Below are 27,968 nucleotides of genomic sequence, written 5' to 3'. Positions count from 1 at the left end.
CAAATCTTCGTGCCTCCCCCAATACTATTACATTTACACCTTTCGACGTGAAGAAATGGAAGATGTATTACCGATTTGCTAAACCTATGGTCCACAAAAAGATAGGGACTTCACAACACTGTTAAAGTTAATCATAGATATGTCTTATACACGTACCTGCCTCCTCACGGTATCTAACGGAAAACAGAGAAAGCTAACATTCAACTTGTAGCTTAATTTTATTTGATTATAAATAAAAGACAGCACATCCACCCCGCACAAGGTTTGCTGCCCAGACAGGAACGTCTTCAGCGCTCCCCATGGGTCAGAACCGACATTTCTCTTCCTGAGTAGTAGTAGTAGTGGACGGGAGGACCTGGCCTCCTGGAGCCGTGTCTGACGGGAGGCACGCCACCGCTATGACGCACCTCGGGCTGCCCAGCCCCCGGCCGTTAACAGCCGGCTAACGGCCGGCCCGCGCGGCGCGCCGAGCCCCGCCCGACCGCCGCGGCACCTCAGCGGGGCACGGCCGCACGCTCGGCCACGCCCCCCGCCCCGCCTTCCTTCCTGCTGCGCCTGCGCGGCAGAGCCCGGCTGGAGGCCGCCGTGAGGGTCAAGGCGCATGCGCGAAGGGGAGGTGCTGCGGGCGCGTGGGTGTCGTGGCGCATGTCTGCCGTGCTTCTGAGTGCTGCCGCCCGGCGGCCCGTGACGTGCCCTACGTGACGTGAGGCGGCCGTAGGTGAGTGGCGGCTCGCGCCCGGCCGCAGGGGCTCGGGGAGGCGGGCGGCGGTGGGAGGGGGAGCGCGGGAATGCGGCTGAGGGGAGCGCGGCGCCTTGCGCCCTCCCCGGCTGGCACCGCCGCATCGCCTGCCCGGTGTCCCTCCCTCTTACCTAGCCGGGGCCGGCTAGGCTGCGCCGAGCGGCGGGGGCCCGCGCTGTCATGGAGGACGAAGACTGCCCCGACCTGGTCCCGATAGACGCTGGCGGCGCGGAGGAGACCGGCTCCAGCCCCGGCAGGAAGATCCCCGTGACGATCATCACAGGCTACTTGGGTAAGGAGCGGCCTGCCCCGCTTTCCTGCCAGCGGCGTGCCGCTCTTCCCGGCGGTGAGAAGAGCCGTACGGCAGGCCTGCGGGCTCCGGTTTGTTGGCGTCGGGAAACCCCTGAGTGAGAGGCGGGGCTGCGACGGGGCTCGGGGCTGCGACCGGGCTCTGCGGAGGGCGGCCCGCACACCGCCGGGCGGGCGGAGGGGTGCCCCGGCGGGTCTGACAGCAGCCTCCGTGCCCACGAGTTAGGTGAGTAAGCGAGGCCCTGGTGGCGTATCAGAAAGGAGTCCCTAGCGCTGCTCATTCAGCGCTTCACGGCGTTTTCAGCGCGATGTCCTCATGCCGCTCCTAGTACATGCGGTTCCAGTTCGATTTGCAGAACGATTTTGAGCAACTGTGCAAGCTCCTGTTGCTGCTGTTACCACCCCGTTTTCAGGGCTCGATTTGTTCTGGTCATGTTCGACAAATCGCTTTTTGCCACTTAATGTCAGAGTAGTGTAAAGTATTTGCCTCAGTTAAATGCAGACTGAATTGCAGTCTTACAAATGTGAGGTTTGGCTTCCCTCTCTTAAACCAACACAGTTATTTTGAGCTTCAAATATAGTTATATATGGTAAAGATCAGCTTAAATTTAGGATCGCCAACACTGTTCTAAAAGTTGGAACTTTGCCCTGCATCATACTCTCTCAAAAAACCCTAAGGGCAGAGAAGGAAGATTGTTTTACCAAATTCCCCTAGTTGTGATCTTGTGCATGGGATGAAACTGTTAGTAATGTGGCATTACAGAGGTGGTGAACACCTTGCTTAAGAATGCCTCATCTAATGGTAGAGTAGCACATCAGTGACTACTGGATGACAAAAGAACTGGTCAGAAAAAGCATTGGGAGGGGGACGAATGAGAGCGCCTTTTGTTAAGAGAAACATAAAAATGAGTTTTCTAGGAAAAGGCTGCCCAGTTGGTAGGGGACTTGTAAGTTTACCAAGCAGTGACACTTAGTGAAAGGAAAACTGTGGGTCTTTTAAAGCTGAGATTTAATGTGCTACTAGTTCCATGGGGTCAAATATCTCTACAAATTAATTTTTACAGTGTTATAATAGAATGCAGGATAGAAGAATGAAAACTCATATTTCAGAAGAGATCAGATTTGTCCGAAGTGTGTATGTGCACGACAGTATTTACTTCTTGATTGAAAATTTAAGCTTTTTTTTTTTTTTAACATTTTAATAGACATATGATCTGTGTTCTAGGAGCTGGGAAAACAACACTTCTAAATTACATACTGACAGAACAGCATAATAAAAGAATAGCAGTTATTCTGAATGAATTTGGAGAAGGTATGTAAACCTGCAGAAACATTTTTTTTTAGCTGTAAAATGACAAATGTATAAAATTTCTGGAAATTAAGAACATAGTGGTTTAAAATCCATTACTGAAACTATTGACATACCTCATAGCCTTCAGAAGGGCAAAAAGTCTTTTGACTGATGTTCATAAAGTAATGCTATGCATTAGTCTGGTTTGTACAGAAATTCAGTCCCTCAGAGTCAAGTAAATGAATATGTCACCCTGTTGGAAGTGCTATACCTCCATTTGTCCTACTGAGTTTCAAGCAAATGGAAATCAAAATAACGTGTTGGTAGATAATATTTTCTTTTCTCTCCTTTCCCCTCAGCCACTTACAGATCACAAATTATCCTAGACTGAGTAAATGGGGAGATGTGTACTTGGTGTCTGTGGTTCTTTGAACTCTTTGCTTTCCTTCTCAGGATTTTTAACTGTTATGGCTATAATTTCATATCTTGTACCATAGTCAACGTTGCTTACAGTTTGCACTGTGTTGGTGGTGGGTTTTTTATTTGTTTGTTTGTTTTCATTGACAAAGATGCATGCCACTTTTCTGGTCACGGAGCCTAAAATAAAATGTGTAGACAGAGCCTTTATTTGATATGGAGGTAGAGGCTGACTTCCCTTTCTTTTAGCAAAGTTTGTGGCAGTTATGCTGTACTTTCATCCTCTGGGTTTTGGTCTCTGTAGAACCAACTTGACTTTGGCTTTTAGATTTCTCATAAAATGGAAAATACTAATTTCTAAAGAACATGTCAGAAACACGGTCTCAGAAGAAAAAAAATATAATCCAAGAGTAAAAATGTATACCAACTTGAATCTTTCATATCTCTTTTGCAGGCATTGTCATGCAAATTTGTAGGTTAAAATTATAGTACCACTTATATTTCCAGGAAGTGCCTTGGAGAAGTCCCTGGCAATCAGTCAAGGGGGAGAACTCTATGAAGAATGGCTGGAGCTCAGAAATGGCTGCCTGTGCTGTTCAGTAAAGTAAGGAAGGACTATTGTACAAGTTTTACAGTGGGTTTTGGGGGAATTGAGGAGAGGAGGAGACATCCAGGATTTGATTCCTAAAACTGATGGTAGTATTGATTGAGACTTCTTTTGTCAGATAAAACAAGAATTGGAATTTGGGATGTAGAAATTTATTTCCTTTTGCTGCCTCACTGGATTTCGACTTAGTGTCTTTCAGAAAAATAATCTAAATATCAAATTATACGCCATTGGGGTATTGTAGGGTAGGGAGCTGTCCCTCTTCTGTTAGTATTATATGCCTTTATATAGAGAGCTAAAGATTCAGGGAGGCTGGAACTAGGACTCAAGTTTCCTAATTTCCACATTAAATACTTAATCTGTGTTTCTTTCTCTGTATATTTAATTTTCTGCATGAATATTGTGTACCTCAAGGTGGAGGGAGAACCTTTTGGTGACCTGATGAAACACAATATTCCGAATTGTAAGCTGATGGTCACGTTAAAAAGCAGGACTGTATTTGTCTCTTTGACATGTTTTTACCCTGTTTCTTTGAATGCTGGATTGTTTGTGCTAAGTTTGTAATAAGGGTGATGGCCTGTTTGTCTGGAAAATTTGGGAGAACTGGTCCTATGCCTTAAATTGGATAGTAAGTGGAAAACAGAAGACCCTATTGCATTGCATTCTACTGGGATGTAAGGAATGCTGCCATTGCTGCTATGTTTTATATACATTGCTTTCTTATATAAAGTGCCATACACTTTGCTTCAGGCAGACTTCATCAGCTGAGATTTAAGTAAATGACACATCTTCATTTTGCTGTAGGTGAGATGGAAAGGCAAGAGAACATGGTTTAGTTCCCCCACCCCCTCCATACAAAAAGATTCTTTTTGTAATCTTAGCTGCCAAATCAAATAGTTAAATATTTACACAGCCCTACTGTTCTTTACAGGGTTTTCAGTGTTTGAAAACAAATCTTTATTTAAATCACCTTTATTATGCCTGTTGGGAATAGGAAAATACTATTTTCAGACTAAAATGAAGCAGAAAACTACAATTTGCCTAATATTAGAGCAGCAGCTTGATGACTGAATTTTCATTGTAGACTGTAAGTCCTGACTCAGGCCTTTGCTTTGATGATACTGAGACAGTGTTCTATGTCGGAAGATAGATGTTTATACATGTTTTAGCTTGTTTTCTCCGTTCTCAGGTTTAATTGCTTCTTCTTACAGGGACAATGGTGTGAAGGCTATTGAGAACCTGATGCAAAGGAGAGGAAAATTTGACTATATATTGTTAGAAACAACTGGTTTGGCAGACCCAGGTAGTTCACATTATGATGTTCATAACCATGATAATTATTCTGTTTTTACAAAGTGCTTATTTGCTCACCAGTCAGTTCACTGTGCAAAATGTAATATAAAGTGGTGAGTTGTCAGGCACATGCTTTGATTGCTATATAGACTAAAACTGAATTGGGTAAGGTGCAGAGGCGGGGTTGTGGGTGTGGTTGGTTGGTTGGGTGTTTTGTTTTGTTTTTTTGAATTTGCTCTAAATTGACTCTAATGCTTAACAGAAATCCAGTTAAAATATATTTCTGTCAAGAGAGGACACTGGGCTTGGAGAAGAGAAGCACACTCTGAAACTAGTAGTTTTCAGTAGACTTTTGCTGTTCTACATTGCTCCTTCTAAAGTATAAATTATTACCATCTGATGTATTGTTACATTGTGATGTGCCTTATATTTTGTGAAGTCATACAATACACTGCGAAACAGTCTAATACATTCTTCTGGTAGGTACAGAGCAATAACAGATCTTACAAATTCCATATGTGCTCTTTAGTGATACTTATTATAAAAAGGTGTTTAAACTTGAGCTCATGTTTGTAATAGCTATCTAAAACAATTGTCTCTGAACTGTCTCAATTAAAAATGTGTTGTTGATTGAGAGTGAAGGAAATTCTTATCAGAAATTCCGTTTTTTCCCATTTAGGAGACTGACACTTTCCAGCTCAAAGCTAAATAGTTGTCATGGTAAAGTAATTTTCTTCAAAAGAAAGGACATTGATTTGGCCTCTGTTACAGACAAATTCTGTTTGAGTCAAATTGGAAAACTATTAAGCTTTTTGGAAAAAAAAAATCAATACATACCAGAAAACCATTAGATGTTGTGGCCCTTGCTATATCTTGCATGAGTAAGCACTGCAAACAACTGACAGGTATTTGGTGTTGATACAGAGTGATGTTTGGAGGACTGCATCTTGTCACTTCAGGGAGAAAATTTTAGGTGTTAGAATGAGTCTGGTTACGAATTTTTCTTTTTTTTTTTTTTTTTTTTTCTGATGTGCTTAATACTCTTAGCCTGCCAGTAACTAAGTGTGGTTATGTATTTGAGAAACAAATGTGTGGTTGGGTATTTGACATCTATGATGCTTTCTGAATTTGGAAGAGTGGAGTTTCAAGTACAGCACTACAAATAGAGTTTTTCTATGAAATTTTTGAATATTGATAGTTTACTGGAAAATGTCAATTTTGCAACTAAACGTAATGCACTTCTTAGGAGCTGTGGCCTCCATGTTCTGGGTTGATTCTGAGCTGGGAAGCGACATCTATCTTGATGGTAAGAAGTGCAAGCTTTTTTTCCAACGTATTGGCATTCCATATCTGGATTTAGTGTAATGTATCTGTATCATTTAAGGCAAGGTTTCAGAAAATGTTTGAAATACATGATCTTGGTTCTCACATCCCCAAATTTGACCATAGAGATCCACTTGCTTATTCTGATGCTTGTTTATCTACTTGGTGAGCTGTTTCAGTTTGCTAAATGCAACAGAAGTTGTGTAACATTTTGCTAAGGGATCAGATATGGAGAGATCTTGATTGTAGTGTAAGGGGGGAAAAAACCTCATTAGTTAGATGTTATAAAACATTATTTAGGATTAATATTAAAGCTCTCATTATTTTATTCTTTTTCCAATGCAGTGTTTCCAAAATGTCTTCCTTTTTTGTGAACTCTTAACTTGTCAACATCTGGACTCTTCTGCTTTTCTGCGTTTTGTTTTCTGCCTTCTTTGCCTATTGTACTCTTGTTAGCTCTAGTATTTGCTGTGTTCCATTAAAAATCTGAGTTTACTGTAATATAAATCATCACTATATGTAGTTAAAGAGCATGTTGAATGTTGATTTTTTTTTTTTTTTAACGTAGGAAAAAACCTTACTTTTTGGCTAAAGAAAATATCCTACTAACACTTTGATCAGTCTGTAAAATACCTATCTAGCCAAGGAAACATTCAGTTCAATAGGAAACAGCTTCCTAAGTTTCTGCCAGAGAATTGCAGATTCCTGGTCACTTATCATCAGAATAACTCTATACCTCAGTCAGTCCCCTTAATTTGTTTTGATAACTTGTAAAAGCATACCTCTCCCACTTTGCTGTGCAACAAGGAGGAGAAACATCCACCTTGTGAGAATTTCTCTCATCTGGTTAGGTAGACATTTTTGTACCACAGATATGAATAACAAATAAGAAACTACTTAGGTTACAAGTCTAATGTTCAGATATACTGGAAGCATTGAACGTATTATAAGCAGTTGTAACAGTATCATCACGTTTACTTCAGTAATTGTACAGGAAGTTTACAAGTTGTTACATTGTTAGCTGCTTTCAGCACATATCCCATTTTAATTTTCTCTTTTAGGTATTGTATCTGTTGTTGACGCAAAGCATGGATTGCAGGTAAGTTACTGGATTTCTTACATGGTTTAAAACTGCGACATTAGAACAGCTATTGCAATAAAGTTCATCTGGATGAATTATATTTTTACAATTGCTTTAATTCTTAAAATGGATGAGTATGTGTTTCAGTTGCCGTGGTACATTAGTACTATATTTTGAATGGGAACAAGGAAGTACTGATATTTTCAGGAATTCAGATTCTTACTGACACAGCAGCATGTCTGCTAAGAGTTGTCAGGTTGCTAGATACTTGATTCCTTCTAGTTCTATCACTTCACTCAGGAATCTTGATTCTATTCCAAATAGGCATTTGGATTACAGTGAAACAGTGGAGAAATTTGTTACAGATTATTTCAGATTATTTACAGATTATTTCATTACATGGAAGCAGATTATTTCATTACATGGAAGCAGACAAAAAGAGCAGGTATTAGAGTAATTGATCTAAAGTGTAATGTAAGAACAGATCTATGGAACAGTGAGGTTGAATAACAGCAGAAATTGAGATTAAATCAAATAATTCAACTTTTTCTGTAATAGCTAGTCATAAAAATAATTACTTGCAACATAACAACTTAGGAAGTGACTACTTTGATTAGGTATTGATTTTGCAGGATTCAAAATAAAAGTGACCATAAGAAAAAATGCCTCCATGGTATAAAAATCCCATCATGCTGTGAAAGTATTTTTAATATCTCTGTATTTTACAATGGCTGCAAAAAGCTGAGAAAACTGAAGAACAGTGGTTAAAAAATAAGGAAGTGATTCCTCCTTTTTAAGATTTTATTTTGTTTGGACTGTTTGGGTTTCTCATTTCAGTTGAGCTGCTCTAACAGCTGATTTACAGAAAGGGGGCAGTCCTGTCCTCTCTTCAATTTCTGTTGCACCGGGACAGAACTCATCTAACACCCTAGCCAGCCAGTCTGGCGAGTTAAGCCATTGTGTTTTGCAAGGACTTTTGCGGAGGAGTTGGGACAAGAATGTGGGGAGGGGGCAGAGAGCTGGTTTGCCCTTTTAAGCAGGAACCGACTTTTAAATCAGCTCAACTGTCACAAGAAACCACAGTGTGTCTTAAGTCAGCCCCCTTTTCAGCTGAGTGCCCTCATACTAATCAGATGTGTTTTATTACTTGCAAAAATGTTGTTCTGTTTATCTTCCTCTTCATGCAATGCTGATTTATTGGCTTGAATCAGATATAATTGTGTTGCACACAGCAGCATTGAATTGTGTCGTGGTTTAGCCCCAGCCAGCAGCTAAGCACCACGCAGCTGCTCGCTCACTCCCCCCGGTGGGATGGGGGAGAGAATCGGAAGAGCAAAAGTAAGAAAACTCGAGGGTTGAGATAAAAACAGTTTAATAGGTAAAGCAAAAGCCGCGCACGCAAGTGAAGCAAAGCAAGGAATTCATTCACTCCTTCCCATGGTCAGGCAGGTGTTCAGCCATCTCCAGGAAAGCAGGGCTCCATCACGCGTAATGGTTACTTAGGAAGACAAACGCCATCACTCCAAATGTCCCCCCTTCCTCCTTCTTCCCCAGCTTTATATACTGAGCATGACGTCATGTGGTATGGAATAGCCCTTTGGTCAGTTTGGATCAACTATCCTGGCTGTGCCCCCTCCCATTTCTTGGGCACCTGGCAAAGCATGGGGAGCTGAAAAAAGTCCTTGACCAGTGTAAACACTGCTTAGCGACAGCCGAAACATCAGCATGTTATCGATATTATTCTCATACTAAAATCCAAAGCACAGCACTATACCAGCTACTAGGAAGAAAATCAACTCTATCCCAGCCGAAAACAGGACAAATTGTTATTGTTTAAAAAATAAAAATTCTAATATTTAAATTTTCAAGTAGTATGTCAGAAGCAACACGATGTTTTGAAACATTCAGCTTTTCTATCCATTACTATCTTTGACAGCTTGCTGAAAACTCTTACATTACTTGATCAGTAAGCTTGTACAACACTGACATCCACTGAGTATAATAGAAACTTCAGACTTTCTGGGTTATATGGCAAATAAATAACTTTTGCTTTGTATAAAGGACTTGCTAACTTGTGCAATTCCTCTGGTTGCAAAGCTTGACCTCAACAGCTGCTTGTGATTCAGAGAATTCTGAAAGCCATACAGATAATGACATTGAGATTATACGCAGCAATTTAAGGGTGTCATGCTTCAAAGAACCAACCCATCACAAGAAAAGCTGACAAATAGTACCCTGTGACCAGTCAGCCAAATTGAAACTGAAGTGGTAATTGATATGATGGGTTATCTCTCTAATGGATTTGTCACCCAGCAATCTGAAATACTCATTTTTTTAAATCACTGGCAAACAGTTGGACGAAAGTGACGGTTCTCTACTTTCCTGCGCTACTGGCGCTGTCCTTTTCAGGGTAACAACTCTGACAACATTTAATTCAATAGCATCAATACACAGAGGATTACAAAGAAAACGGAGGAAAGGTTGCCTCCCAGTAGTCTTGTTGTTATGTTCTGCTTAGGCTGTGCACAATCACGAAAGAGTTTTTTTTCTTTTTTTTTTTTTTTTTAAGGTGACAGACTGACAGTATGCAGTAATCTAGTTTTGTTTTTCAGTCAAATAATAAGACGCCTGCTTTTTTAAAACTTATATATTTCCCATGACAATTAATTCCACTTTCATCTGGTATTCTTGAGTCTTTAAAACCAAATTTTAAAATAATATTCATGGTACATTTAGAGCTGATGAAGGAATGCACAGGACTCTTTAATCTTCCCAGAGATGTCAGGCGTAAGAGGTGAGCTTTTACTAGTATTACAGCACCAATTTAAAGTTTTGCTGCCTCCAGGTGTCTGTGACGCATGCTTTCCTGGACATGGCTGCCTCCATGGCAGAGTGGGCAAAAAATAACGTGTAGTTGAAACTTTGCTGCTTCAATGTTAAGTCTGTTGCTCTGCCTAAATTATTGATGAAAGTAAGGCTTTATGTTGCTAAACTTCACGCTGCTGCTTGAGATGCAGGCATTTTTTTTTTTCCCCTTTCACTAATTCTTCTGCCAGGACGTTAGCTTGGGCAAACAGGTGGAGCACAAAGCTGCAGATGGTTAAGATACTAAACTCCTGCAGCATGACCAAAAGCTTCTCCTTTAGTCAGCGCTGAGTGACTCTTCTGCCCAGTTACAGGTGAATAGGCCACAAACACTGATGTTGGGCAGACTTGCCAGGGAGTAGTGGTTTATTCGTACAAACCCAGAAAAAGTTACGAATCTTTACTATAGAAGTACAGTTTGTCAAATCTTCCAGAGAAAAGGAGTATGCAGTTATGTATATGAAATCCTGTGCTGAAAGCCTAACTCATCTTTAACAGTTAGTCAACATCACACTCATTAGAAAAATTACTGCATTTTCATTTTTTCAGATACATTTTTCCATGGCTACTCTATGTCATGGTGACTTTTTTAACTTCATCATGAATCTGAAAAGTAGTTAAAAATAAATACTATAATACAGTGTTCCAACTCTTTAGCATTCTAGTCATAAAAGTCATTGAAAGATAAGAGTTTTCATAAAAGAAATTATAAGCTTCTGAAATGGTGAATGTATAAATGTACTTTGTTGCCATCATTTTATAGAAAAATTCTAGATGCCATGTGCCTCAGTACTTTGTTGAAAAATATACCTCAGCTGAATTGGTTTTGACTTCCTTTAACTGCAAATGAATTTAAATGTCATTTGAATAGGCTTAATCCAATTGTTTTAATTTTTGTCTAGCACTTGACAGAGGAAAAGCCAGAAGGCCTTGTCAACGAAGCGTCTCGGTATGGATATATAAATTAATTTTATATATCACAGTTAGGAACCGTGCTGTATAGAAGTTCATTAGAAATGGCTTCTTTTTCTTTTGTTAGAAATGGCTTCTTTTTCTTTTGTTAGAAATGGCTTCTTTTTCTTTTTTAAGGCTTTTCTCTCCTCCTTTGCTTTTAAACCAAGGTAGATTGGTGTAATGAGGTAGAAAATAGAAAAGTGACTTCATGCTTCATTTGGTCTTTTTGCCAAGATCTGACTGTTCTAATACATATTTTAAAAGGGATGGGGTTTTCCATACGTGAAGGAAAACCACCTGTGTTGGGGGGAAGAAAGAATTACATGCTAGAATCTACCAGATGCTTGAAGCAGAACTGGAGATAGAGGAATATTTTTTGCTAGATATGGAGCCACAATGATTAAGGGTAATTGTAACAATAGAAGTCTTCATAAAGCAAAGAGACTTCAAGTATAACTTTGCAAAGAGTATGTACAAGAGAAATAGGGGCCTGTGAAGTTGATAAAGTACAAAGCGCTGTAGGTTAGATGACTTCTTTAAAAAAAAAAAAAAATCCATGACAAAAAAACCCAAACAACAAAAAACCCCCCCCAAACCAAAATACCTCCCGCAAAACTAACAAGCCTTTGTAGCTTGGTAGACTCCTCTTACGGCACAGAAGAGCACCTCAAGAAGCCAGTAGTACTGTAGTCATACTCCATGATGTTCTAGTTTGATTAATGCTTGCCTTTTTGTACTAACAACACTCATACTGTTTTTTTGGTGCTATGGAGAGATGGTGTTTCTGCCTTACAGAAAAAGTATTTGTTCATGTTGTCTCCTTTTTTTTTTCCCTTAATGCATAGGCAGGTTGCATTAGCTGATCTTATAATCATCAATAAAACAGATTTGGTTTCAGGGGAAGAATTGAATAAAGTCAGAACATCTGTCAGGTATGAAACTTCTGGCATAACTATAACACTGTACTGGCTGAAAGGTTATTTTTATTTAAACATAGTTAATTCCTTCTTGCTGTTAATACGGAAATTAGATCTCATGTTTACACTGACATAAATCATTAGCTCAGCAGGGAGAAAGACTGCCCCTTTCTAAAGGCATTTCAATACTTTTATGTGTTTACACAAACTTAGCAGTTTCCCTGTCTAGATGAGATTTGATGTTGCCTACTAAGGACAGGCCTTTGTCTTAAGTGTCCACATTCTTATATTTTTGGGAAGCTGTTGCCATTTTTCTGAATTAGCATCAGGGAAAAAAAAATCTGCTAGTAGATATGAGTTCACTAGGAAATACAAAGATGTATGGAGGAAGTCCCAGATAATGGTCTTGGGTGTAGAAGAACCAGTGGTCTGAATCAAATTAATGATAAAAGGCTTGTCCCATCTTTTTCTATCAGTACCATGATAACCAAAACGAAACACTGAAATTTTGAAATGCTTTACAACTCTCTTAGTGGTTTGAATTCTAAAAGTAAAAATGCTTAGACCCAGCAGAGTGTATCATAAAGAGTCGTGCACAGGAAAACACTATTCTTACTGGTAGTATTTTGTTGTCAGAACTTGTGAAGTTCCCCAGCCCTTACTTAGGGTATGAAAAAGTTGTAAGAATGAAGTCTTGTTGGGGTGTCTGTTGCTTTGTTCAACAAGTTGATAACAAAGTTGGAGTTATTGTTGTGGTGTTATTTCTCATGCTGTTTAAGTTGTTCAAGCAATGTATTACAGTTGCATTTTCATCTAACTTCTGATTTTTTCTATTTTATTTTAGGTCTATAAATGGACTCGTTAAAATTCTAGAGACACAAAGATCAAGGTATTAAATGGCCACTATTACTAGGTACCAGATCCTGCTTCTTTTGTGACAGATTTAAGTATGCTATTGGATTGGTTTGGTTAAAAGAAAACTATTGAATTAGAAATATTTAACTCAGTAATTATTTTACTAATAAGGATTTAGATAAAAGAAATTTTTTAAAGAAGTAAAAATGTATTTTTCTTTGTTACTTATCACATCCTACACTCTAGCGTATAACTAGTTTAAAAAAAATCACTATTAAGATGTAGCTTAGTTTACAGAGCTTATCCCTAGTGAGTTTTATTGGACTTTGAAATATAACTGTAAATATTTCTTATTTACATGAGAAGTGGATTTTACAAAAGCTCGGGCATTAATTTTTCCAAAACCTGCATTTTGTCTCAAGTTTAATATTAGTATGACTTTTAATTATTAAAGTTGCATTTTAGTCATGTTGCTATTTATGGAGTAAAAGCATTTGGAAAGTTCCTGAAAAATGCTAATATAGATGTAGCTTAATTGGCTTCAGCATATTCCAAACATGCAGCAGATTTTTAGGGGAGTGTTATAGGTAGAAATTCAACATTTGTTGTAACTTGTTAACCAGATCTTGTAACTAAAGAGCAACTTGTAAGGTCAAGCTGTATCTCAGCTAGTCATTGATCACGTGTACTACAATGTTTTTTTTCTGTTGTGTCAGCTTAAAGATTCTTCTCACTTAAGATGGCTGCTGCAGATAAGTCGTTACTACAAAATTACTTTGAAAGCAGTGCAAGGGAGTTTATAAGAAGGACAAGTAAATTGCATTGTTTTTGCTATTTTTCATTGAAATTCTGACTCGAATTTCTTCTTTACTAAGGAATTAAATAGAAATGGTATTCCCAGGGACATTAGGAGAGCAGTGTATCTTTTAGATGGCTAGGACTGATTTGTGTACTATTACATCAATCATTTGACTATATTGTGATAAATGTTCCTATAATACATGTTCTTGTTTTAAGCAATTTTTGAAGGGAAAATAGTAGACATAATCTTAATAAAGTATACTTGTCTTTTTAAAGTTATTGCCAAATGTAGTTGGAAAGTGTAAAGAAAAATATTTGCTGATCAGATAGGATCAACAAGTGACTGTAGAATACATATTTTATTTGGTAACCCAGGGTTTTGAAGATGGTGCTTGTCTGACTTTAAAGATCATCTTGGTTTACATTTCCAAAAATGTTAATCTTGCTAACATTTCTATTGATTTCAACTTACTTGAAATTCTGTCTGCAGTCTAATCACTGGAAGTTTTATGCCCTGCTGTTGAACAGTTGCACTATGAAAAGCATTCTCTTTAGTGACTGTCTTGTTAGTTTATAAGGATTATTCTCATATTGTTTTTATTACTTTGTTCAAGGAAGAAGGTGAAATGTTTAAGTAGCTTCGACAGCTTCACACTCCTTTCTTGTTAACTTGCAAATTCTGTTGAATGCTTAGAACAAGAATAAACAATATTATACAGGGGATCATAAATTCTGTTACTGAGAGGTGTTTCATATTGATTCAGTCATTGCTCTTCTAGTGATCCTCAGTAAATAATTTCTCTTAAGTCAGCATGCATCTCTATTATACAAAAAGTTGTTTTCTTCAATGGATTTATTGTCATTTAGGGACTTAGGTTCAAAACAGCAGGTGTGGTTAAACTTGTGAGCAATTTTGATAATCAATCTTTTAAAGTTCACCAGCTTTTTTGATATGTTAAGAGTTTTAATGTGTAAATAGTCACTCTAGATTCTGCTGCAAAACTTTAGACTTTTGTTAATTTGTCCTATTCTGTAAATTCAGTATTATTAAGTTAGTATTTAATAAAGTTGAGTCGTATTAGAATAATGCTACTGACATTTTTCTCTGTCTATAGATGGAGACGAGAATGTTCTGGTGACTCCAGGTTAAATTTAACTAAGATTTTATTCTGATGGTAAATCTTGGATATTTGCTCATAGCTAATTTTACAATATCCAAATTTGCCTATCTTTTATTTTTGAGACTTCTGTATTATTTACAGTTTTCATGACCTTTCATGCAGTGTGATATTTCTTCATCTAATGTACGCACTTTCAGTGCAGCATGAAAGATTGAAAGACAAAAGAAGAACAAATACTGCAAAGTGATGGAGTTGGAGAGATACAATCGTAGCATTTCCGTTTCCTCCTATTTAGTAAACTTTTGGGAATATGATATTAATTTTTAAGGTTCTGGAACTTATATTATGAGGAAAGGGAAATTTTACCTTTGCCACAGAATGGGGAAGAAAATAATGAAGGATGATCAGGACTTAGGAAAACACTTATATGAAAAAGACTTGCAACAGAGTGCTCCAGCTGAAATCAAAGAAGTGGCAACGCAATGATTTTACTGGGAATGAACAGTGGTTTTGAGAAAGCAGATCAGGACTTCCTTGTTCTTTAGTTGCAAGGCAAAGTACAGAAATGGTCACTGAAATGCTTTGGGGGGGAAAAGAAGCAAACTGTTGATAAAGTTAAACCGCTCATAAATTGCATATGCATGTCTCTGACTGCCCTAGGAAATCAAGGCAAGTTTGAGGCCAAGATTTTTGCAACATGAAGAAAAAAAACCAACCCAATTTCTGTAAACAAGATGGTGGTATCCAGCATGGCTAACAATTTTGAAGAGGATATTAAACTTCATGCTTTGAGTCTTAAAACAGTATCTGTCCATGTCCATTAGGAAGAGATCCAATATGTGAAATGTAGTATCCACATCTGTACCATTCTCTGGTGTCTGATGCCAGCCAGCATTAAATTTTGGATATTAGATTAGGTGGACCTCAGATGCAGTCCTCAATGACAACTCTTGTGTTACTAATAAATATTCTTTAGTGAATGACACATACTGTCTCTCCCATGATTAAACGTTCCAAAAGTGAAATAAGCACAAAATTAATTTATTAACATGTTATTTGAGACCATACCTTCTTTAATTAGCGGGGTTTGTCCCTCAAAAGTCCACATGTAAAAGGGACTATTATAGCACTTTCTTGAGTGTTTCTATATGCTTTTTCAGAACATGGCTAAGATCAAACAAGTAGCACTGAGTTGGTCTTGAACTTTAGAGGCGTTATTTATGTGTTTTACATTATAAACCTTTCATCTCAGAAACTGCTTTGTAAAGCTACTGTTGAGTGTAAAAGTTTAGTAATACCAGCTACACTCCAGAGATCTCTTTTTGTTGTTTGTTTAGTTTAGTTTTGGTTTGGTTTTTTTTGTTTTTAACCTCTCATATGTTCCTTGTATTTAGCCACATACCATTAAATGCATTTAGAAAGCTGTCAGTTCCTATTAGCAGTGAAACCTATAGTCTGTATTGCTTTTATAAAAAAAGCTTCTTATGCAAGTTTGTAGGTAGCTGTTCTTACAAGTAAATATGATCAGTGCTGTCTGTTCCATATTACATTTTTCATTTGTCTAAGTTTCAGATGTTAGAGCTAAAATTCTTCATAGTAGCACTTGCCTCATAGTATATTTCAGATTTGTTTGCTAACAGTGTCTTAGTAGAAGCCACATATATTCCAGGGGTTTGTGTGTTGAGAGGAGGGTCTATATTAGTAAATATTAAGATTGCAGAATAATTGTGGGAAGAACTTCAGGGTTCCTCTTCCCATTTAGGGAAAATCAGTTATTATGCAGGCATCCAGGATGAGGGATTTTATCATCTTTCTTGGAAATATCTTGTATTTTACTATATTTTTAAAAATTATGTTTCTGTGCTTACATATTACTGTGTAAATAAAAACTGCGTTTCCTTGTAGGAGATGATACCAACCACTAATGTCCAAAAATAAGGCTAAGGATTGATGGCATTAGAATGATAGATAGGAAAAGAAACATAAGCTTCAGAGAACCATTTTAAAAATAATTATTTAAGTATACACAATATTTAAATATAGCAAAAATACAAAGCTTGCTTTCTTCCCCCTGTTTAGAGTTGATCTCTCCAATGTCTTGGACCTGCATGCTTTTGACAGTTTATCTGGAATAAGGTATGGTGCTAATTTCACTATCTTTTATTAGAAATAATGTCCATTGTATAAATACATGCATGAAATAGACACACTCAAATCCTGGCTCAAATTTGCATCTGTGTTTCTGTTAGAAATCCTAGTTTAGTCACTTACTAAAGTTCTCACTTTATAATTGGTAATCTGAGACTGAGAATTTTGTCCACTTGAAATGCATGCAACAAAAGCTTTTTGACTTTGTAAAGTTAAATGAGCCAGAGTGTGTGTGCTTGGGTGGCTTTTTTTCCCAAAATACGAATTTTGGTGTAATAGTAGTAGTAGAGCAGATTTGCACACTCTTTTCTGGTTCTCTTAAAACTTAAAGGATTTCAAAGATTTTCTCACTTCACATCATGATGAACTGGAGGCCTCCTTAGTTTTCACAGAAAACAATGAGAGGCTGAGGTTCCACAGCAAACAAAGCCACTAAAAATTCTGGTTGCTATGTTCCATGTTCTTTTTTTTCTTTTTTTAATGCCAAATGTGAGTTTGGCATGCCAGATGGGTTGAAAAGTAAAATTGGAGGTGAGTGGAGAAGGGCTTTCTGTTCACTTTGTGTGCTGAAATTGTTCAGCAAAGAGAGCAAGGAGTACTGGAGCAATCGTAAAAGAAAGGAGGGAATATACAGCTGGGGGCAGTATCAGCTTTGTTTTTCTTCCTGGGCATACACTGTTCGCTTCAGGTAAAGGAACGTAGCCACTTCCTTATTCACAGAAGGGAGAAATTGCAGAAGATGCAAGCTAGTAACCTCTAGGAGATGAGATGCACACGTGAGATTTTCTAATGAACTGGTGCAGTACTATCCAAAGGATAGCCTGCTTTTCCTGACTCTTGGCTGCCTGTTCATTTTGCTGGCACTGGCTTTTGTCTGATCTGTGAAAAGTAGTGTTTGTTTCTTTTGAGCTCCTTGAGTGTACCAGTCAGATCTATACCAACGGCAGCGTTAGGGAGGTATCAGGATAGGCATCCAAAGGAAAGTTAAGTGGGGAGGAAGGCAAATATATCCTTTATGCACAATAGATACCTATTAGGTCATAAACCAGACCATAAACCCATGTCCTTTGTTCTTATGATGGATCAGCTAGCTGAACTGACTCATCCTGGGGTCACACAGCAGGGGGAAAGCAGTAAGATGATGTGAACCAGAAAAGGATCGTTCTTGACAATGGCAATTCACAGTTAGATCTGATTAGCTGTAATATTAAGTGGCATTCTGCAAGGTTTACTAAGAAGTGCTGTGCTCTACAAATCTGAGAAAGTCCTTAAGGAGCTGACAAAAAAAATCTTTCTTTCCTTGGTCTAGTCTTCTCTCTGCTTTCACTCACAGTTCCTTTAGAGGTTCTCAATGTTTGGTATTAAAACAGAGGAAACACTGTAAAATTGCAGCATTTAAAGACAAATTCTAAAAGCACCAAGAAGGTTGTAGAGTGCTTAAATGAAGTTCCATTTCTTTTGATTTTATTTAAACTCTGTACAGTGAAATTGAGGTCAGAGCTCAATTGGGAGGGATTCTGTGGGAAGCTTCCATGGAGGATAAAGGAGCTAGCAAGTGCTGGGAGTTTTTCAAGACTCTCCTGGAAGTCTCAAGACTCTCCTGCTCTCCTGCAGGCACAAAAACAGTTCATCCCCTTTAAAGGTAAGGGAAGTAGGCAGAGGAAGAGAAGGGATCTCTTCTTAAGCCTCCCTAAGAAGGGGCTTAACTGCAAGCTTCTGGTCTGCTCAAAACCAAAAGAGACGTGTACCAGGGATGGAAAAGCAGGTGAATACCTGTTAAGAACTACAAGGGCATTGGCAGGGCATGCAGAGATGCAGTTAGAAAAGCAAAAGCTCAGCTCGAATTGAAATTGGCCAGAGCTGTTAAAAAGTACAAGAAGGGGTTCTTCAGGTACGTGAACAACAAGCAGAAACAGAAGGAAAATACTGGCCCACTGCTGAACTGGAGAGGTGAATTAGTCACCAGCAACACTGAAAAGGCAGAGGTTCTCAACACTTTCTTCACCTCTGTCTTTACCAGCACTGTTGGGCCCCAGGCCTTGGGAACAAAAATCCAGGTTGATGCAAACACAGACCCACCACCAGTGAAGGAAGAGTTGGTATGTGAACTATTACAGGAGCTTCACCCCTACAAATTGATGGGCCCTGACAATATCCATCGGGGGTTTTAAGAGAGCTGGCTGACATTGGAGAGTGGCCTCGCATACTCTTTGAGAAGTCATGGAGATCAGGGGACATCCCAGAAGACTGGAAGAAGGCTAATGTCACCCCCCATGTATAAGAAGGGCTTGAAGGAGGATCCAGGAAATTATAGGCCCATCAGACCTACTTCAGTCCCTGGGAAAGTTATGGAACAAATCCTCCTGGGGGCTATCACAAGTCAAATGAAGCGCATGATTGGGAAAAGCCAGCACGGATTCACCAAGGGCAAATCATGCTTGACAAACCTGATCGCCTTCTATGACAAAGTAACCTGCTTGGTTGATGTGGGCAAGCGGTGGACATGGTCTACCTGGATTTCTCCAAGGCTTTTGATTTGGTTTCCCACAGCCTCCTCCTAGAGAAACTGATGCGTTATGGTCTAGACAAGTGGTCTGTGTAGTGGGTGGGGAACTGGCTGACAGGCTGCACCCAGAGGATTGGACAACAAGCTCAATATGCATGAACAGTGTGCTGCTGCGGCAAAGAAAGCCAACAGGACGCTGGGTTGCAGCAACAAGGGCATCACCAGCAGAGATAAAGAAGTCATTATCCCACTCTACTCAGCGCTTGTCAGGCCACACCTGGAATACTGTGTTCAGTTTTGGTCCCCGCTATGCAAAAAAGATGTGGACAGGCTGGAGAGGGTCCAGAGAAGGGCCACAAAGATGATCAACGGACTGGGAAGCCTGCCATGTGAGGAAAGGCTGAGAGAACTGGGTTTGTTCAGCCTTGAGAAAAGAAGGCTTAGGGGAGACCTTATCACCATGTTCCAGTATTTAAAGGGTAGCTACAAAGAAGATGGAGATTCCCTTCATTACAAGGAGCCACATGGAAAAGACGAGGGGTAACGGGTGCAAGTTACTCCTGGGGAGATTCTAATTGGACACAAGAGGAAAATTTTTCACAATGAGAAGAATCAGCCATTGGAGTAATCTCCCCAGGGAAGTGGTGGATTCCCCAACATTGCACACTTTTAAGATTTGGCTGGACAGGGTGCTGGGCCATCTTGTCTAGACCGTGCTTTTGCCAAGAAAGATGGGACAGGATGATCCTTCAGGTCCCTTCCAACCTGGTATTCTATGATACAGTATTTCACTTAGTGTTACAGATTTCATTCCCACAAGCAATAGCTTTGTACATTTTTTTCTTCTTGCTTTTCAAATCATCCTTCTAAAGTTATTTTCAAAAAATCAATGTCTAATAGACAGATTCTAGTGTTTTTCCTTTCTTGCTGTAGTGCTGTAGTTTCCCTTTTGTTCCTACACAAAGGAATATCAAGGGTGTTGTACTTGAAGTATAATATTTAAAATCCCACAGATACTGCAAATCATTATTATAATTGTGTGTATATTTTAAAAACCTAATGTTCTAAATCATTAACTAGATCAAACCAATATAATTAAACATACCTATTTTGAGATTAAAACTGAATTAACAGTTGAAGCTTATTCTGAATATACACCTATCTTTGATATTTTAGTTTTGCTCTGCAATACTGAAGAGTTTATTTAAATTTTGAAATAATGACATTTTGTCCATCCTACTCAAATGCGACGTTTAACTTTACATATTTTCAGTTTGCAGAAAAAGCTTGAGGATGTAAAGACAACACATGCACATCTAGATAAGGTAATTACCAAAACTACTGCTTCAATCTTTTTGTAACAACAGGGTTGTTCGGGGAATTGCAGGCATTGCATGCTAATCATGCTACCTTTTCAGAAGCTTTCTGTTAGGGAGTAATGTGTTTTAAGATCTTCGGAAGATTACATTGAATACATATAGGAGTGTGCTTTGTTGTAGATAGATTCCAAATGGATATAGTAAGTCTTACTTTCCAAAATAGCTTATAGGCTTCCACTGCTCTAGGCAGTCACATCATTCATTGATTCACATGGAGAGTGTTACTGGGGCAGACAAATAGCACTACTCTTTTTAATATTTGCAGAATCAAGTCCTAAACTTGTAGCCAGTCTTTATCCTGTCGGTTTTCTGTCCATATGTTGTCTGTGTATGTAGATATCAGGGAGATGTTGTTCATGATTTTGCAATCTTTAAAGCTGTAATAAAACTTCACTAAGTAGTTAAGCATGTGTAGATTTCCATTCTGTGAGTGCTTCCCATTGTTTTAACAAGAAATAGTAACAATTTAACTTGTAACAGTGACATAGATTCTGCCCTATAAACTAGGTATCAATCTGGTAAGCACATGTATGCTAAAAAAAAAGACACAGTTCTGTTGATGTTATTTTTAGTATGTCAAATTAAACTCCAAAATGTGTTCATGCCTGCCCCCCACGTCCCCAGTACTTGGTACTCAACCCAATGTGTGTTTATATCAGGGCAGAATCTTTTCTCTCCCTGTGTGCAATACAATGATGCTAGCATAATGCAACTGCAAATAGCATTTCTGCCTTTGTGGCTTTTATTTGAGCCAGTACAGTATTTTTTGTGATCAGCATATCTCATTTCAAAGATGAATTTAAGGAAAAAGAGTCTGATCCATCATCCCTACAGAATATAAACCATTCTATGCTAATTGCTACTTCTAAGCACCTGTCTTGTCCATGGTGTACAGGTTTTACTAGAAAGGCTCCCTTTTAATTTTTTTTTCTTTTTTTTTTTATGTTATGATCACAGTATCTTTTTCTGCTCAGACCCTTCTCAAAAGCAGAACAGTCTTAAGTCAGGGAATTACTGAATTTATTGCCAGGCAACAAAAACTTAAATTACTGATTTGAGTAGTGAAATAAAGAAATGCAAAACAATTACACAAACACTTAAATGAACACTTTTCCTCTCTCCCTCTGTCCCCCAACTTTCCCTGTTTTTTTCAGTCGCTTACACATAGTCCGTCCAAGTTCTCCCAGCAAGGCCACATGTGGCATAGGAAGTTGGGAGTGTTTATGTAATGATTTTCTGTTCCTCATCACTGCTCTGTTCCTTAGGGTTCCTTCCCTGTGGTTCATGCGGGGTCCTCCGTACCTGTGGAGTGCCCCTGCCCTGTGGGTAAACAACAAGCTGCAGTCTCTCGAGTGTGGGTACCCCCTTTGGCATGGCATGGCATGCCTCCTCCAAAGGGGCTTCAGTCCCAAGGGGCTGGAGGTGTCTGTCTCTCTAACAGGGTGCCATGTGTTTCTCTGCCTGAAGATGTGTGGGATGGTTTGGGTTTTTTTTACTGTTGTATGGCTTCAGAGCTGTCTGGGATAGGTTGTGAGACGCACAAGGCAGCTGATGGTCTCCTCCCACACCCCTCAGCATTGCAGCCCCCTGCTACATAAGCCTTGTAAGCTTACACATACTTAAAGAGCTGTAGGAACATATATGGGTTGTAGACTCTACCCTTAATATAATCTGAATGTAAACCTAGAACATATCCCACTCCTTGCCACTGAGAGTTAGGCTGTAGGGGTTAAGTTGTAGCAGTCTGAATATACACATTAAAAATTGTTGCCTTTAACCTCCATCTCCTGCCAAGTGGATGATGGAGGCTAGTATCATAAGGGTTTGCATTTACATGTTTCCATTGCAGACTCCACCCTTTGGAGATTAGTAAGGTTAGCATTGCTTACTGTAAAATTCAGGCCTTGTTCCTGCAAAACACCAAACCAAGACACTCGGCTGTTTAATTTACTCACCGTGTCTTAGTATACATGCAAACATTCAAGCAACCAGTTAAAACAGTGCAACCACAGAGTAGCACCACTATTGGATATCCAGTTGGTTTCTGAGTCCAACAGCTGTAGTGTCATCCAGAACCAAAATGTATGGTGACCAGTGTTCATTTGGTATAACATGGGCACTTCCCAGCTGGGGAGTAAGATGATGCATCAGATGACTTAGATTTCCCAGAGCTTGCTTTACATCCTATAACCATATTAACTGAGCTCTGGCCTTTCTCCTGAGCTTGTTATTCCTTAGCTCCCAGGTGTAGATCTTTGAAGGACTTCTCTTCCCCTTTCCAAGTCCCAGTTTGCAGTGTGGGAGCACGGGGATTTTTCATCCCCTCCTGACCCTTTCACAACTCCAGTTTTGTCATGCTTTGCCATGAGGCTGATCTCGCACCTGCCTTTGGCATGTTCCCCCCAGTATGATACTCTAGGTCACTCCTTGAGCGATAGGATGTCCCACCGGGTTATCAGGTGATACCAGAGGGGCAATAGTGACTCTGCCTAGCTGTCAGAGCTTTTGGTCTGTGGCCTTAGCCTTTTTGGCATTCCTTACCCCTTGCCTGTACACTCAGCAGGAGTCAGAGTGATCACAGTTGATTGTCCCTTCTTCTCAGTCCCTCCACAGGGGTCTTGTTTGTGGGATCAGAAGGATCGAGCCCAGCACAGCCCTCCATCAGTAAATCCCAGAGTTTCCTACTTTTGCAAGTGCCCTGCTCCAGCTTCCCAGCACCACCACAGCCACTGCAGAAGCGACCTCTGGGGACATCAGCCGTAGGTGTCCTGCACTGCTTTAATTACTCCAAGTAAAAGGTCGCAGAGCGGTTGCACTTTGGGGAGCGGTGCTCCCATTTCTGCAGCACTGTAACATGGGCTGCCTGATAGGACTCTCTTAATTTTAAACTGGCTTACTGTTTCCATGGTAGATTGGATGGCTTGTCACACAAGTTTCCCTTTGGCAGTTCAGTGTTACCAACTGCTAAGTTTTGACTCAGGGTTTGTTCTTGCTGAGCATTTGCTAGTATATCTTCTAGCAGACCATTAGTTTAACAGTGACTGTCAGTCTGATGGTGATGAATTTTAAGTGGTCCCAATCTTTCTGAGGCTCCATTTGGAGAATATGATAAATTCTGGCATACCTCCACAGCAAAACACCACCTCTCCCAGTGTTTTACAGGTGGTGGTTATATCCCTTTTGCAACTCCTAGGCTAATTTTCTTGGATGCTGCCCTAGGCCCCATGCCATGGGTGCATGGGTTTGAAGCTGGCACCATCCTGTGTCTTCCCAGTCATCTTCCTGTCCCACTAGGGCTTTCACAGGTCCCTACTTTATCCAACAGTTTATACATTGTCTGCACATATCCACACACATGTAATGGGTGCACCACTCACACCAGAATATACAATCACGGATTCCCAGTACCAGAACCAAGGCTCCTTCTGGATTCCTTGTCATTGCAGTAATGCACTCTGCTCTTGTGAGACCCCACCTGATTCTTACCCATAGACACTCATTTTCTTACCCCCCGATTCTTACCCATAGACACTCATTTTCACCCATTTTCTTAAGTTAGACTAGTCATCCGAAAGCAGTAATCATTTGAAAGAATTTTAGGTTGTACAAAACTTAATTCTCTGTATGTTATTCTATGCCTTGAGAGGTTGTAGTGACAAAAGTAAGTTTGACACATTATTTCCTTTATTTTGTAATAAATTGTTAAACTACACATTTATTATTGTTATTATTATTGTTATTATTATTATTATTATTTTGGAATAAAACATCACTTCTGACATCTTTATTTTCAGAATTTATTCCTACATGGTCTATTTATAAAAAGCTTTTCATAACAGGAAAGTATCGATAGGTGAAAAATATCTTGATTAATTTTTGTCTGATAGAATTGTGATGAAGATTAGAAATTGTGACAAACATCAGTATGCCAAGAAAATAGTGTTCTTAAACGTATTTGAAAGATTGAGCTCACTAGCCTATAAGAATTAAAATTCTTAGGCTTTCTTTGAGAACAAACATCAGCTACAGCAAAGAATTATATGGTAGAAGCTGATGGCATTAAACTATTCAGAGTATTGTGTATGCCCCTTAAGTGCACACCCAAGCAGAACAAAAAAGTATAGCATAATATAGCAAATTAGAGCAGAATAGAAATGGATAATTTTTTTTTAAATTTGACATGGGTGTATAGTTGCTTTTTTATGAGGCCAAGTTATAAAGAACACTTTTTGAAATTAATGTAATGAAATGTTTATTCAGTTTGGTAATAATAAGTGGGTCTTTCCATTTGCAGGGTATAATTACAGTAACATTTGAAGTTCCAGGAAATATAAAAGAGGAAAACTTAAATCTCTTTATTCAGGTAAGTAATACATCACTGTCAACTGAAAAATCATTGTGGCTTTTTATAGAAAATTGTCCCATGCCACTCTTGTTTATGAAAACACTTTTCCTTTTCGTAGAATCTTCTGTGGGAGAAGAACGTGAAAGATAAGACTGGACGCACCATGGACGTCATAAGACTGAAGGTTAGTCAGAAATGACCAAATTCTTTGTTTTGTGCTTTTTCTCTTTCACACCTAAAAAACTGCGGTGTGCTGTCAGTTGCAGACCTATCAAAGGCACGACTGGATCACTATAGCAGAGCAGACAAAATGGAGAACAGCAATTTGTCATTCTTCCGTGTAGAGACAGTTTGTTATGTGCTGGCTGGTGGAACAGCTCAAAAGGAGATAGCTGGCAGAGAAGGAGACATTGATCCTACTTGTTTTGAATTGAGAGGGAAGATGTACGGTCCCAAACATCAGTGGCAGAGTTAATAATCAGGACATAGTTAAATGACTTTTTAATTTTTCTCCTCCGCTGCTTTGAAGGGTTCCATCCATCTCACATACATGTCTCCTTATCTAGGGATGTAACTATAGATTGCTATCCGTAATTATAATTGTTGACATAATATGCAGAAGTTGAATTTGGCATAACATAGCAGTGCAATACTAGTTGTGGTCTACACTTAAAACTTTTTACAGTATTGTCAGACTGTAGTTTTAAAGATGCAGCCCATGAGTATTCACCTTCATGGATGAATACTTCATGTGTTTTTCAGCTGCATGGTTTTGAGAGGAGTATAGGTGACAATTTAGGATATATTTTCATTTTCCTTATACCAAGCAGCCAAGTAAATAATTAAAAAATGAGAATCAAGTCTGCCATTTGGTAGGGTGTAAGAAATAGAAGAAAATACACTCTGGTTTGTTTTCTGAGAACACTTGTGTGTCATGGATAGCGATATAATTATTTTAATTTCATTGGAAGAAGGGTTGTATTCTTGCTCTTTCAGCAACAAAACGAGAGTATCCTTGCCTTCCTCTTCCTGACAAATAGAAGAAAATAGCCACTGATGCATCTTAAGCTTAAGAACAGTACTGCTATGCACAAGTACATTTTTGTTGTATTGAGCATTGGAATCACAGTAATTCTTTAGGAGATCTGAGACCTGTGGTAAGCTGTGTGCTGGCCCTCAGTCACAGACAAATACACCAAAGCAAATGAACCCCAGGTAATTATAGAATGGTTTCCAAAGTTTGTTGCTTTTCTATTTATCTCTTACCTGCAGTCATAATCCTTTTAGCAGTGATAGTCATGGATTTCCAATTAATATGTCAAATGCAGACCTTTTTTCATGAAATATTTTTAACTCTTTTTTTTTTCTTTAGGGAAGTATGAGACATGTTTTACAGAATGTGTTCCACTAGAATATTTTATAAAGTTTTACATGAAGTGATGAAAACTCTAAATACAACTTTTGGTATGTGGGTTAATGGGCTCACTCTGACAGTAGTCCCTTCTAATTCTGTTGCTAGTCATTTTACCTCACAAATGTTTGTTCTTTCTTCAGTATTCAAAGATTTTGTTTCAGAATAGTGAAAATGCTGAGCATGAGAGTTTAATAAAATAATCTGAAATCAAACATTTTTGGCCATTTTACATCATCTTTGATAGGCAATCAATCTTTCATAGACATACATCATACATCTTACATATATTCAGAGTCACATAGTAGCAGACGACGTTTTGGTTTTGCTCAGACATGCTGGATACTGACAAAATGAGGAACAGAAGGCAGAGTATGGCAAGCTCTAATTATTAGTTTTTTAAAAAATAAGGAGATGTGAGAATGGATGCTATGAGTCAAAGTGATCATACTACGTTGTTATTTTGACTAACTGGTGCATAGTTGCCAGGAATATTTTTCCCAGCTTGGCTTAGTTTCAAAGGTTTTTTTTCCTCTCTTATATATTTCATTATAAAGGTTTGTTTATATATCCTAACAGTTATTTTTCTGATAAGGGACTGGTATCTATTCAAGGCAAATCTCATCAGGTGATAGTCCAAGGTGTCCATGAGCTCTATGATCTGGAAGAGACTGCAGTAGCCTGGAAAGAAGACGAAAAGAGAACAAATAGACTGGTCCTAATAGGTAAGAAGAAATTACGTATCTCCTCATTTGACTTTAAGAAGCTGTTCTTTCAGCATGCAGTCCTGTGTCTCGTCCGGTGAAAAGCAATCAGCCTAAACTGGCCAGAATAATAGCAGTATGTTCAGCATAACCTTCAGTCAAAGGTTTATCCATCAAGACCTCCAGCAGTTTTATATTTCACCTGAGAGGAATATACACTATCCCTTTTAGTGGAATAACATAGCATAGCATAGCATAACATAGCATAGCATAGCATACGTAAAATACTAAGTATTCATAAATTATGTTGGCATATTTAATGATATTTTTAAAATCCATAATTATAAATATGGTGATGGGAATGGTTTGAATGTTTGATCAAATATTCAGTAACTGTCAGGAAGGTGATTATAGCCATTAAAATGTATAAAATCTGGGTTTTTTTCTGAAAAGCTTGTAATGCTGAGGTTGTACATTTCTTATTTCCTACATGTTACTCTCTGCCTTGAAAGTGTCTTTATTACAAAAAAACACCTATTTTTCCTCCTTTCCCTTACTTGTACAGCTTGAAGTCTGTTGTTGCCTGTAAAATCTAAAGCTATCTTGTTACCTGCAGCTTAATTTTAATACTGCTCTGTTTTCACTCATTGGTATAATAAACATTTTCTTTGCTGAGAAGACTTGCACATTGCTACTTGCATGCGTTCTTGTAATACAGTGTAAAATATAATTAGCTAATTTATTTCTCTTTGCAGGCAGGAACTTGGATAAGGAGACCATCAAAGAAGTATTCATAGCTACTGTGCAAGAGAAACAAGGAAACAGTTGACAGCAAACTACAAAACTCATGAAATGCTTGCTTAACCCTGCAAGGTTTTTATGACAGAAAAGACTGAATGACA

General features: G+C 38.8%; 1 protein-coding gene across 7 annotated transcripts; it reads left to right on the top strand.

Annotated features, from left to right (window-relative positions):
- The first annotated feature begins 585 nt into the window (after positions 1-585).
- On the top strand, positions 586-27,968 carry LOC142421658 (zinc-regulated GTPase metalloprotein activator 1A-like). Of its 7 annotated transcripts, none has more exons than XR_012778943.1 (16): positions 586-718; positions 875-1,031; positions 2,274-2,360; positions 3,264-3,360; positions 4,575-4,666; positions 5,903-5,962; positions 7,041-7,078; positions 10,828-10,874; positions 11,725-11,811; positions 12,641-12,685; positions 16,653-16,709; positions 20,501-20,552; positions 24,901-24,969; positions 25,070-25,135; positions 26,977-27,087; positions 27,822-27,968. XR_012778943.1 is itself a non-coding variant. In XM_075526551.1 (16 exons), the coding sequence occupies exons 2-16, from the start codon at positions 920-922 to the stop codon at positions 27,893-27,895; spliced, it is 1,113 nt and encodes a 370-aa protein (XP_075382666.1). In that variant the 5' UTR covers positions 586-718; positions 875-919; the 3' UTR covers positions 27,896-27,968. The 7 variants fall into 7 exon arrangements, 5 of the variants coding, with proteins under 5 accessions (XP_075382666.1, XP_075382668.1, XP_075382670.1 ...); XR_012778942.1 differs by lacking the exon at positions 27,822-27,968 and adding an exon at positions 26,324-26,415; XM_075526551.1 differs by having other exon boundaries at positions 26,958-27,087.

The sequence above is a fragment of the Mycteria americana genome, chromosome Z, assembly GCF_035582795.1.
Source record: "Mycteria americana isolate JAX WOST 10 ecotype Jacksonville Zoo and Gardens chromosome Z, USCA_MyAme_1.0, whole genome shotgun sequence".
Lineage (NCBI taxonomy): Eukaryota > Metazoa > Chordata > Aves > Ciconiiformes > Ciconiidae > Mycteria > Mycteria americana.
This window is presented reverse-complemented; position numbering and strand designations above follow the sequence as displayed.